At 34.7% G+C, this 13,717-nt stretch overlaps 1 protein-coding gene across 1 annotated transcript in view; it reads right to left on the minus strand.

Moving 5' to 3' along the window:
* Positions 1–13,717, minus strand: part of INTU (inturned planar cell polarity protein) — a 44,532-nt gene that overhangs the window by 2,584 nt on the left and 28,231 nt on the right. The window contains exons 8-13 of the mRNA XM_009579300.1: positions 8,878–8,931; positions 7,434–7,496; positions 6,156–6,377; positions 5,147–5,569; positions 4,514–4,611; positions 3,566–3,755 (exon numbers count right to left, since the gene is read on the minus strand). Of these exons, the coding sequence (XP_009577595.1) occupies positions 3,566–3,755; positions 4,514–4,611; positions 5,147–5,569; positions 6,156–6,377; positions 7,434–7,496; positions 8,878–8,931 (1,050 nt within the window). The remainder of the gene's footprint in view (positions 1–3,565; positions 3,756–4,513; positions 4,612–5,146; positions 5,570–6,155; positions 6,378–7,433; positions 7,497–8,877; positions 8,932–13,717) is intronic.

Below are 13,717 nucleotides of genomic sequence, written 5' to 3' on the forward strand. Positions count from 1 at the left end.
CTTTCTCTGTGTGCCTCCCTAATTAAGAACTGTGATAGTAAAAGTCTGTTGAATAAACTTGGCCAGGCAGGAATTTCTTTTTGTAAATAAACAGTTGAAGCACTTCGCTCAGAGTGTTTTCTTGCTCTTACTCAGTATGAGTGCATAAGATATACAGAAAATAAAGTCCTTTTTGTGTTTTGTTGAGTTTTTAGGCCTATGTTTTGTACAGAGCTTTTGAATAAACCTTGCAAAAGTTCCAGTTGTTTCTAACTGAACTCTTGGTACCTGTTTGGTGAGGATCAAACTGCATGCACAAGAACTACTTTTCTGTCTTTGCTCTGTCTTGGTGCTCAACAGTCCGATGAGTCCAATAAAGCCACGGTATCTTTCATCAGAAATGCGAGGGGAAAAAGACCAGAATGAACATGGAGATAAACACAGGAGGAATTTTGAAAGGGTTTGTCACTAGTTTAACGCTTCTCCCACTGAAGTCAAAACAAGTTCATTACTCTTTTGTAAATGTGTATGTAATAATGAAAAAACAAGCTTTAAATCTTTTTTTTCTTTTTGAAACATGAGAAGTGAGATGAGATTATGGAAACAGGAGTGGAAATCCCTTTGAAACAAATCTGTCTTAAGAGAGTTGCTAAGCCAGGGCATCTCTGGATCTGCCAATGAAACTTCTGCTCCAATCAGTTGCTTCAAAGGTGAAAGAAAAGGTTTTCTTGAAAAAAAAAATCTCAAGGAACTTCTGTCTGCCATATGCAGAAGCAGAAACCACACCTTTCAATCTGCCTGCAATATTGAAGATATGGGAGCTGAAGATCTAGAAGAAAAAATATGGTCAAAACATCACAACTATCTTAATTTCTCAAAAATGGTAGAAAAAGTGAAATGCACTTTAGCATTTGAGAAGCAAACCGGCTAATATTTGCCTGAGAAAGTGTCTTTTAAATTTCCCTAAACATGCTTTGGATTAAATTCATAAAGCATATTCTAAATTACTACTAGTTCATAGACTGGAAGAAATTTCACAATAGATGACTTAACCCTTCCCGTATCTTTCCTTAATATGTAAAATCGTTTCAAACCCTGTTCTTGCTAATACTGCTACTGAAAAAGAGTTAAGGAATATGTTAGTACTCAGTCTAATAATCTTCCCCACCAAAAAAATGGGGTCATTATCGTGCAATTTCCGAGCTGATATTTGTTTATATTTTAGCACATCTTCTACTATGCTATTCATACTGAAAATACTCAAGAAAAATTATGTATTAAGAGGGGATATTTGATAGAACTATGAGGGTCTGTACTTTCATATGCATTAAAACTTCTTTCCTTCAGATTTTATGTAAGAGTAAGAAAATACTAAGATGATGATGAAGAAAATGAAGCCTGCTTATTACATACGGTGACATATATATTAGGGTTTAAGATTACAGGGCTTATTTTTGCTCAATTTAAAATTTATTCAAGAATTCTGTACACATTTAGAAGTTAAATTGTGAATTTTCATTTCTCAAAAAGTGAGGCAAAATTAATTATTGATCAGTTTACGATGATTTTGCATTCTTGGTGCAATTCTCTGGATCCTAAACTATAACAATATTTAGCTTATTTCAAAGAATAAGCAGTATAATAGTACATTTCTGTATTTGACTTTTTTGTCATACACTATGAACAAGGAAAACTTCCATTCGTTCTTTTACGTTTTCCTCATGACATAATGCAACCTGCCAATTTCAGCAGTAATTGTTGGAGCCAACATGCAAAAACTACCTCAAATTTCTCTAAAAGAGAAACTTTGTTGTGCAGCACATGTTCATCAATTATTTCTGATTTTCAGAGCAGAATGAACCCAGCTGCTGCCTACTGTATTCGCATCTGAAGAAGCCAGAAAAGCATGTGCTGAGGTAGCTGTGGCCAAAACAGAAGTTTTGACTTTCAAGTGTGAGTTTTTCACTTTTTATGAGCTACACCTAATGGTTGAATGGTTTCTGTATTCAGTTTTTTTGGTTTGAACTATAAACTGTCTGTTTAACAGTTGTAACCAAAGGCAATTTGATGATAAGAAATATTTCTGTATTCTCTCTACTTGCTTTTGGGTTTCTACATCTCCCAACAGAAGTGCCCAAAATACATGGCTCATTGCTAAAGTCCTACTCAGCCAAACCCCAGTGTCATATGCAGTTGACAAAACAATCCAAATTAACCTATTTTTGTAACACTTAAAAATTCCTAGACGATTTACAAGGCGCATCGCTCTAACCAGAAGTGACTTTTTCAGTAACTTCAAGGAAACATTAAGAAAAGTTATACTGCTTTTTGCAGACTGCGTTCATTCAATTTGTACTGTTATTTCCCATTTCTCATTTAATTCACTTGGATCGTCACTTTAGGGTCTAAAAAATGCAACTGATAGACAGTATTCCACTTAGGTTTATAGTTAATTATTTCTCTTTTCCAAAAGGACTAAACAGGTCACAAAATTAGCGGAGATGAAATGTTATCCTAATTTGGTTCATGTCAATAAAAATCAACTGTGCAATTAACAAACCAGACTTACAGCAAACTAAAGCATGCATTGAACACAAAACGTCTGATCTGAATGGAGTATCTCATAAATTGATTCTTATACCTATTGTCTAGATTTCTGCGTTACTACTACCATCTTACTCCAGATGGATCATTTGGAATAAACAGAAATTTTTAATCAAACACAAGGCAGTACAGTTGCTGACATCCGATCTGTCCATTTTTAAGTGTATAATCTAAATACTACGTACCCACATAAAGCTCTGGCAGCTGGGATCAGGCTTCAGCCCAAGTCTAGAGCAACGCTCAAATTGGTATCTTTGTAAAGGGAAAAAGCCTTACCTATTCTGGCATCCCACCTAATCTAAAATCCAAGAGAGCTGGTAGCATAATTAAAAGGAATAGATCATTATAGCCAGTCTTCTAGACAGATATCCACGTGAACAAACGGTTATAGACATTAGTGGATGGCAAATGTATAAGCAATCTTAGGTAGCACAGAGAGCAGAGACACTAAGAATGAAAAACCCTCTCACCATCAGAGGCCTTCTTCAGGTCACTCTTCAGACACCCTGACAGCACAGTGAGGGGAGACCACACTATCACTGCTCATACGAAACATTTTTTGTCAAAAAAGAGGGCCTAAATTTCCTTTTGCTGCCAATCTGAAATCCCCTCCCAGCATTAAAATGGCTAAAACCCCCCTCTTTTGCTACTTACAGTTCTTGAATCCACTGTGTGAACTTTTTGCTAAGTTACAAACACGAGTCCTAATATGAAACAGAATAAGAAAATACTATACTGGAGACATGGAGTATTTATTTTGAGGACATTTTTGGTGGGAGAGTGACCCATATTTGCATGCATAGTTGGTTGGATGGTCAGAGAAAGAACCTGCCCATAACAGCAAAAATATCAGGAGCTTTAAAAACAACCACACACATGCAAATACTCCTGCTAGTGAACTATTTAAATAACGAAGTGAAAACAATCTTGAAATACTGAGTTGAGAACATAAATAGAAAAACAGAAAACAAAGCTTTCATACTTCTTTCCTCATGGACTGCTGAAAAATAGAACGAATTGAAAGACAGCAACGATAGAAATTCTCAATTAACTGAGGGTGGATGGAGCCACCGAGCTGTGCTACTTCTTTGTGAGTTGGGGTAATAAAGATTCCTTGCATCGTTTCCAAAGATAGATAGTGGAAGAGGGTATTCTCAGGACCAGATGTCAACCTTCAAAAAATAGAAGAATTCATTTAATATTCAAATAACTTTGACAGAAATTTCAGTTAAACACCATATACTTTTGTTTCTCAAGACAGAATTGTTCTTCTGGTAACTACAATAGAGTACAAAAATGGATACAGACATTCAAAAGGCTTCTATTTCTACACCAAGGAAATCCTGCTAACTTGGACTGTTAATACTCAATTTAAAAAAAAAAAAAACAAAACACCACCAAAAAAAAAACCCAAACCAAAAAACTATGGAACTAGTTAGGTATTGCACTTCTGTTTTCAAAAATTGTCACAAAAAAAAGAGAAAGAAGAAAGGAGAAATAAAAGCTTGGGGGGGAGGGGGAGGGAAGGAAAGTTTTCTTGAGATCTCAAGCAAAACACCAGAGCAGACTGTGCTGTCACAAGCAACAAGTGGGAACTGGGAAGATCATGGCTTCTTTGTCCTTTGTACACCTGCCTAGAGACACCAGGGAGGCACAAGGTATATGTGTGGTCCAAAAACTCTTTTATTTGAACTACCAAGATGACATATATGTGGGACATCTGCATACATTCTACTAACATATTCTTGAGAAACAGTCATCTTTTCTAATTAAGCTCTCCATTTAAGAGCTTCGCTTTTGAAAATCCTTGCATAACAAAGTTTTGGTTAGAAGAAAATTATGCAAGAACTTCTGTGATCTGTGCATATTCAAAAAAATGATCCAAGTATGACCTTAAAAATGAAATGCTGAATAAAAAACAATTTCTTACTTGATAGCGTTAAGAAGTTCTGTATCTTTCTCTGAAAGGTTCTTTTTCAGGTTTCCTAAGTGAAATGGATTTGGTAGGGTATGTTTTTTTCTAGTGACCTGAAAAACAAACATATAGATGAACTAACAGAGAAAACACAGCTAATGAAAGAACAGAATTAAACCAACAAATCACCTACTTAAAAGGAAATAATGTAGCATTTTTTAAAAGGCCCAAACAGTTGCATCAACTTATACAAATGTGTATTATAGCCATTTTAGACTAAAACGGATTAGAAGCAGTTGTACAACTGTACAGCATTTTGTTCTGATAACTTATGTTTACATCATTATTATTTTGGGGATGTTCTCCAATTATTTCTGCTGATTCGAATGCAGGTATGCCCATTTTAGTCATGTGAATACACAAATATTTAGAAGCAATGATAAAATAAAAAAGCGTCAGCTGTGAGGCTGACCCAGAGCTTCCCAAGGCAACAGAAGTATTTTCTACTGAATGCAGGGGCTCTTAGATTTTTTTTTTTATATAGTATGCTTTATTTAAAAGTTACTTTAGTTAGAGTTTTTAAAAGAATTGCCACCTCCCCCAAGCCCACCAGAACCGTATCAAATCTCTTTGTCTTTGTTCTCAGACCTGATCCACTACAGATTGTGGATTACTGCTTTCGTCTTCCGCAGGACCTTCATTACCGTGGTCAGGTCCTCCACTGTTCCTTGTAGGGCTCGGCTTACGTGTTGTTAAGGAAGAGTCACCAAACAGGGTCCTTTTGCTTGCTGAAGTGGTTACTGATTTGGAAGTATTTTGTAGCTTACTTAGGACGGGTGAGGTGGTCGAGCTCTCCAGTTTGTCACATGTTGCAGGAAGGAACCAGTCAGCACAAGATAAAGGTGGAATGGAAGGAGAATCTAGCCTTTCCTCTATGCTGGTATCTATTCCTTCCAGTTGAAGTATAGTGGCTTTGACCTGATCTACATATATACAGTCTGGTCCTGGATTCCCAATAGCTTTTGATGCACAGCCTCCTGCCTCTAGCAGGACACACAGCATAAAGTGTCTCTGTAAACATGGAGGGAGCAACATTAGCCTTTGGTTTAATATACAGTATGTGCTGTATTATATTTCTGTCTCATCTGATACTTGGGCAAAATACAGCACTATATTCAACACTCCTTCCTCATCTCCAGAGGAGGTTTTTTTTTTTCCTAATCAAATCATGTCCAAGGAGATCTTTCTGTTATCATGTTATTTAAGTTAATCATGCAAACGTAAAAACTACTGTAAAAACTATCATTTACAAACTCATTAGTTTTTTGCTTTAAAAGAAGGCCACATTTAAAAAAAAACAAACACATTTCTGAAATGAGTTGTCTGAAAATACAAGATCATGCAAGTAAAAACATTCTCAACTGAAGTGAAAAGGCCTAAAAATAATGAGAATTTATATTTAAACTTGCAAGCCTTACAAGTGTATGAAAAATGCTACCCTCTGAAAAATGCTATCCCATGAAACGGCTATAATACGGATATTTTGTAAAATTACTAAATAAAATGCATGGAAAGTGTTGATCTTACTGAACAATAGACAACACACAACAGCAAAACAGACCACCAGCGAATGGGCAAACAGCAAATGTCAACTTACCAAGCCAACTATCAGTAAAAAGTATCTTGCTTCAGGTTCCCTGTATCCTGTAAAACTTGAAACTTCACATGGCTGGATATGATGATGAGGAAATACTTCCCGCCATATCACTAACTGACCAATCTTCTGTTCTGCTGCCAAGGGTAACAGACAATAGTGCCGACAATATAAACCTATATCAATAAGATCTTCCTTTGGCAAGTGATTACCAATCAAGTAACCCTTAATTAAACACAGAAAAGGAAGTGTATTCAGTAAGAAATACAACACCACCACTTATCACTTAAGAGCACTTTTCATATAGAGATATCCCTGCTCCACATGCATTGAGATTGTAAGCTTTCTGGCCAGAGACTGTCTTTTTGCATACAGTTGTACAACAGATAACACTGAGCTTTTGCACCACATCTGACGAATCAAGATACTGAAATATAAACAAATAAAACATCAGCATATATGCAAGTTATCAAAGCGGAGCTGGGAAATGCATGCCTTTAACAGCTTGCAAAACAGCTACAGAGTTAAGGTGCTTTAATTCTCATTTAAGTCTCTCTCCAAAAATACTGAGCTTTCACTGGAATTAATAAAATTTCTCAAGAAGATACATAGCAAAACAGTGTTTCTAGCACTAAGGGCATTACAGTTAAAGTGCTGTCATAGTAGATACTGTGCAGTTCCATTTGTGCTAACAGTTTAGTCTCATAACACTACCACCATAAAGAGCAACTGCACGACAAAATCCTTAAAATGTAAGTTTCCTCAAAGAAAAGACTGTTATCTTCCTCTTTATACTGTTGAATACACTGTCTACATTTAATAAAGATAAATAAATGAGGTCAAAGGGAAAAAAGCTGTCAATCCAATTTCTCAAGTCTTTGATTTAAAGACAGATGAAAGATAGATCACCTGTTATCTTTATTAAAAAATAGCAATGAACAAAAAAATTCCTATGAGAATATCATAAAGTCTCACCTAAATTCACTCTTATTACTTTCTTATTACTCTCTCTCCAATCCTTGGATCACACGCCACAAAATTCCCATAAGACAGTTTCAAACAAGTATTTTGTTCTTACTGATCATAATAGTACATATCACTTCCTGACATCAGTTTTTTCTGTTATGGTTTTTGAGTTTTAGGTCTGTTACTAGAAATGTATGTTTAAAGGAATCATACATTTATTTCATATTTGTGAGGTTCAGAAAAGAGTTACTCCATGACTGGGTTAGATTTCCAGATGCATTTTCCTAATCTTTAGGCATTAATCACTAATAATACCTTGTAGAAGAGACAAGAGCCCATAATCATATATAATCTTCTCATATCGTAATAATCTTCAGACTGTGGGGAAGAAAAAAAAGCATGGTATAATTTTTAATTCAGAATTTTTGTTTTATTTACCCAATGCAAGTCAACTAATTCCAGTCAATTGGAATCAGTATCTTATTTAATACTTTCATTTTGGACCACTTCTTATTATCAGTACAGCAGTTAATAGTGAACAGTTAAGTAAAATACCGAGTTTCAATACCTTATTGATTTTTGTGTCACTAAAATTTTCAGCTCAAAATAACAGATTTCCTATTCAATACTTATCTGTCCATAAACTATTTTTATTAGGATATACTAATTCTCAGAGATCTTAGCAGCAAAGTAGCTGAAGCATAACTATTGACACCAGAGGCCCTCCTAGAGTAAAACTTGCAAGTCAAAGCATTTTTTTTCCAGTATTTGACATTTTACCCAAAATATACCCATTCATTGATCTTTTAATTTAGATACCCAGTGCTCTCAGATTAGTAACACTATCTTTAGTTGGATATAGTGTATTTTAAATGAAGTGCGTGCAATCAATTTCTGTGCAATAAACTACAACTTATAAACATTGCTTTCTGTAAATAATCATCCAGGTTGTTTAGTACAGTGACTCTTTTTTTTTATTCACTTGCAAGATGGACTATATGTCTGCCTACCTTGTATTTTAGGTTTTAAGAATCGTTAAGTATCTTTTGTAATTAAGAGTATGTATGTCCCAAATTGTTATGCTAAATATGTGATCAAACAAGTTATCTTTATGCTCAATTATAATATACCTATAAAGAAAATAATTTTTAAATAACTGTTCTGGAACATGAGTTTAAGAAAGCTCTTTCATTAGAAAGTAAAACTGAAATTTCACTACGTTTACACCTCGCTGTCCTATACAGCGCAGTAAAGAGCATGCACAGCAAGTGATGCTTCAGTAAATCACTATGTTCTCCTTTTACAGTATTAAAAATATGTATGACTTGTAATTGCTTTCTGTAAACTGGAAAATTAAGTTCTCAGTGCTCCATAGAAGTTTCAGGTTTATTCACAATTGCTTGGGAAGGAGACGGTTATCTATACAAAAAAAGAAATGTAACAATAATCAGCTATATTGAAATTTGAATGTCCTTGTAGACATCCCACAGACTTAAATTATAGTAAATCATAGGTTTTCAGTGACTAATGCTAGGATTATAATACAGTTATGATGTTAACCATGGAGAGAAATTCAGGATAAACAGAATGGGTGAAATTGAGCTATCTTAAAACAAGAATAATGCAATATACCTTTACTTTGACTCTCACTTGATTAAAAAAAGTGGATGAGTTGGAATTAGTGCTTTTTTAAACTACTGAATATGACACCAAGGCAAAGAGATACTGTGCAGTGTAAACAACAACAAAAAACGTTTACCAGCTCTGCAAAGTCAGCTGCTTCCAGATCACTTAGTGCTGTGTCAATTTCCATCTGAAATATTTAAACAGTACATTTTAATAGAGATTTCCAACACATTAACATTACTTAATAATAGCATAGTTCACTCTATCTTGCTAGTCTCAGAAGATCAGGATTCACAAGTACAAAGTGAATAGACAAAAATTTGTACATACTTTTCAGTAGTCATATCAAATATCAAGAACACCTCAATTCATCAGATTAAAGAAAAATCCTTCTTAATTGCCGTGTATTTCCCTCTTCTTTGAAACTGTAAAATTTCTCTGCTTGCGTGAGGCATAAAGGAGATGTCACTCTTACTTTCAGCGTGCTTTAAAACATGAGGTCTAGAGACTACCCCTTGAAGGCTGGAGACAGCTCTGAAATCTGGCAAGCTATTGTATCCAACTGAGTTATTAGAAAAATCTTTTTCACAATGGATTTAGTTTTTGTCCCTATGGAAATTGCCAAAACTTTCTCACACGTTATCTTTGTTCTACTGAAACCGCTTTAAGCTTGCTTATTTCTCTAACTACAAGAGCTTTACTGAAGTTTTACTGAAAATACTTTCCTTTAAAGAACACGGTACTAGGCACTGAAGTTCATGACATAAATGTGCTACTAAATGAAAAGAACCTAAATCCCATCATTACAAACTTCTTGGGCTGTATTAACAGGCTGCCTCTAATTGAAATACAGCCAGTTTTTCGAACAGAGAAATGTCAGCGAGGCTGTTGGCAGTCGACAACTAACCAGTCTCTCAGCTTTTCCCCAGTTAAAATTTAAATGGCTTTCTGCCCAACAAAGAATGACATTTTTAGTTTTATATTCCTTACAGAATATAAAGGTCTTCACCAAAACTTAATCAGAAATTTCATCTTCTGCAACAAAAATTTTTCCTGGAAAATGTGGATGATCTCAGACAATTTTGGAAAGTGATGTCTGTATCATAAATATCAACTACGTTGTTTCCTAAATCCCTTTAAAATCTACAATTTTACAAGACGGAAACAACCTGCAAGCTAAACTAGAGAACAAAGCATAATAGAGTCTCTCTATAAAAACTTGAGAGAAAAGAAAAGAAAAAAGCATGGAGGGGAAAAAAAAAAAATTGATCACCAAATAGTACAAGAAGAAAAAGTGCCATTTCCTGGATAGGGAAGAAAATGTGTGACAACAATTAGAGGTGCACTAAGTTGCATTTCAGGTATCTATTAGGTTGCTGACTGACCACATTCTACAACTACGTGTTGCATAAACATTTTATTCCCTTCAGTTACGGAGCATGGATTTTGCAAGTGAGTGGACAAGCATGTTACAGGACTATGTGCGCACCTTTACATTTTTCACAGGGATAGTAGATTTAGCTCTGGAGTTATGACATGAAAGAAAGTTTTCTAAGACACTCTATAAATATGTACTTCTGTAGCTAAAACATATATAACGGGGTGTTCATATATGCATATTATAAAAGCAGAAGTCTGACTAAAATCGTTGCAAACAGTGGCCTCAGACACAGTTAGCAAAAATGGATCTAGACACATCCTACGGGGCAGTCATTATCAGTCTGCTACTAAAGATAAAGGAGAAGACAACTTGTATTATGGAGAAAAGAGGGAGAAGGCCACACCAGCAAACAGAAATCTGTTCGGTAACAAATAGCATTGAGTGATGCATAGCTTGCAATGTCCATGGCAACTCCTACTACTGAATAGTAGCAAACCTGAAATAATTCTGCAAACCCTGTCAATAGTAAAGTTTAAAGACTTACCACTTCATCCCTTCCCCTCCAAACACACTTATATGAAAATTGTACATGACGTCTTATTAAACATAAAAATCAGAAAACCAGGGAAGTCTTAGTTAATATTACCCTCAAATAAAGACCCTATAAATTAAAGAAGTAAGGTCAATTTGAACATCCAGACTCAGTCCTTTTGCAGAGTGATTCTGAGAAGCACTTTCAATTTTCCATCGTACAGCCTCTTCACTTTTAGTGAGTACAACGTTCATTTCTTTTGCTGTTGCTGGTAAAATAAGCGTGGATAATGGAGTAACTAGCCTTATCGACAAGCTTACAAATAATTTCCAAGCTGTTTCATTTGCATTAAATCACAGCAAATACTCATTAAAAAACTAACTCTACCATTACAAGACTAACATATTCTAAACATAATCCCATCTTAATGAATTTTTTTTTCCTGTGAAATTTTTTAAAAACTGCCTTACACGTATTGACTCAAATATAATATGCAAACAACTCTTCACATGATATGGAAAATAACTTCCCAGTTGTGGAGTTGAAAATATTTAAAGATCACAAAGGCAAAAATGAATCCTCTAATTCTCTAATGTTCAAGAGGATGGAAAATGAAAATGCAGTGAATCTTTCTTTCATCCACTTTAGGCCCTGAAGTGAAATGACTGACAATCTAAGGGGTCCATTGTACCTTACTACAATGTCTGATATCTAACACTTCTTGAATGCAGGACAATATATAAAATATTACCAAATTGCAATTGAAGTATATGCGCTGTATGGAAAATTACCTTCTCAACTGGAATCACAGATATTAGAGGTTTTATATTATACGTCAAATGATTGCTCTAAATAGAAAAAGAGGTCCAATTTTATAATATGTCTGTCTCATTAAAGGCCAGCAGATTTAAACAGTAATTAGCTACTTAGTCATATGTTTAGTTCCTTGAATGAGACTGCATTTCATTAAATACCTACAGTGTAGATGTTCTCTATTTGAGCTAGTCCTTCCACTTCAGGTTCTCTCATAGTTAATGCAGATGAAGCCACAGGAGTCCTAAGGCATGATTCATCTAATACTAAAGTAAACAGCTGAAGTCGAGCAGTTGAATTACTGTTAAAGTACCAGATTTTCCCCATTGAATAATAGGAAAAGTTCAGGATTAGCACCTCAACTACAGTCATTTATAATCATAGCTCTAAAAGAAGGCGAGATGGATACTACCCCAAGTCGCTACAAATTCAATAAAGTGAAGAAGCCTCATTTTGCCTTATTTTTAACCTTATTTTGCTATGAGTCTAAAAACCTAATTAGGAAAAAAACCTCTATAGGATTAAAATAAGAAACATTAAAAAAACCTACAAAGGAATAACAACTATTAATACTGATGAGATTATAGAAATTGGAAGGAAAAAAAAAAAAAAGCCAGGAGAGAGCCAGGGTACTTAAAATATCTTCAGCCCTTAAGCCCCCAGCTTAAATTTTTGCTTTAGTGGTCTACAAAATAATTTCTTGTGGATGCTTTATTTATCCAAGTGGACTGTACCGTCTTCCAAGAACAGAGCTTTTCATTTAAGAAAACAGAAAATAGGAGTTGGGGTGGGGGGAGGACAGCTTTCATCTACTCTGTGCCACACAGAAGTCCCAGAAGGTCCTTCTGATGAGAAACTTAAAAGCAATCATTTCATGATCACCATGTCTTGAAAGTACACACTGATTTCTGTACTTCCAGTATAATTGAAAATAAAGCAGCAAACTGCACTTAGCGAGACCCAGTTATCTACACCTGAACCTACTGTCAGATCAAAACATGTTCTAGCAATGCTTTACATGGAACACATAACCCTTAGGCAGTGATGCTAAATCACTTCCTAAAAAACTGTAACATGAAAACAGAGAAAAAAATTGGAAACAACAAGCCCTTTGGAGGAGTAAAGGAAGCCTTCTGGTTTGTTTCTAGACAAATGCATACACAGTTGTGTTATTAAAGAATATATTTGACTCCATAATTAACAAAAATATCCAGAGGGGCTTTAAAAAAAAAAAAAAAAAAGAGATATTGAAAGAATATCTGGATACACAACAGAAAAAAAAAAATCATAGAAGCAAAAACATTTCAGAGGAACTTTCTGTACATAAGACAATTATCAGCTATTGTCCTAAACGTAATTTCATAAAAGTTTTCCCCTACATTCTCTGAGATTGTCCTGTTCATTTTGCAGAACTTACTACATTGATAAAAGGTATTATAATAAGCTTGTCTGCCAACTACTGTACAACATGGCTAGGACTTGCTTATTTATGCAGAGCCAAACTATGCTGGAACTGTGTTATAGAATCTGCCACCCAGTAAGACAAAGTTTGTCTAGTTGCAATCCCTGTTGCAGACTTCGTTTTGCATAATTCAATCTGAATTCAATTTTCATTTTGTGTAATTCAAATGAATATGTAATTCCCAAATAATACCATAGATTTCTGAATGAATGAAATATGTGTTGGTCTTACAACTCCACTGCTGAAATCTCCTTGGGATTGTTTTCTCTTGGACAAAAATTGTTACAATTGTTTCGAATTGGAGAAATATCACCTTTATGTATTTCGGTCTAATAACATCAATTCTATAGTGTATATGAAAAACCACTTCAGAGAAGACTTGGCAGGGATTATGTATCATACATATATAAAGTCTATTATTTTTATTAAAAAAAAATTACTTTACAAATAATTATCCTAATGATCCCGATTTTAACTTCTTAAAGCCATGAAAATGAGGTTTAAGACTGAAAGCTATAATGTTATTTACTGTGACCTAGCTTTTGTCTTACTACTGCTTAAAGCACAACTCAATTTCTAACTGGGAGGTACCCAGACACAGTGAAACAGTGCAGAAAAACTGTACCCGTATGGTGTCAAACAAATGATGTATGAATATTTATTTTGATTCTGCAACAGCCATTTATAACTCTCCTAAATTACAGGTTATGCATAGGCTTCTGGAGTAGTATTTTCTACCTGGAAAAATACTTAAATGGTCAAAATCAAACATAAAGCTACATACC

Source organism: Fulmarus glacialis, unplaced genomic scaffold (genome assembly GCF_000690835.1).
Source record: "Fulmarus glacialis isolate BGI_N327 unplaced genomic scaffold, ASM69083v1 scaffold17686, whole genome shotgun sequence".
NCBI classification, from domain to species: domain Eukaryota; kingdom Metazoa; phylum Chordata; class Aves; order Procellariiformes; family Procellariidae; genus Fulmarus; species Fulmarus glacialis.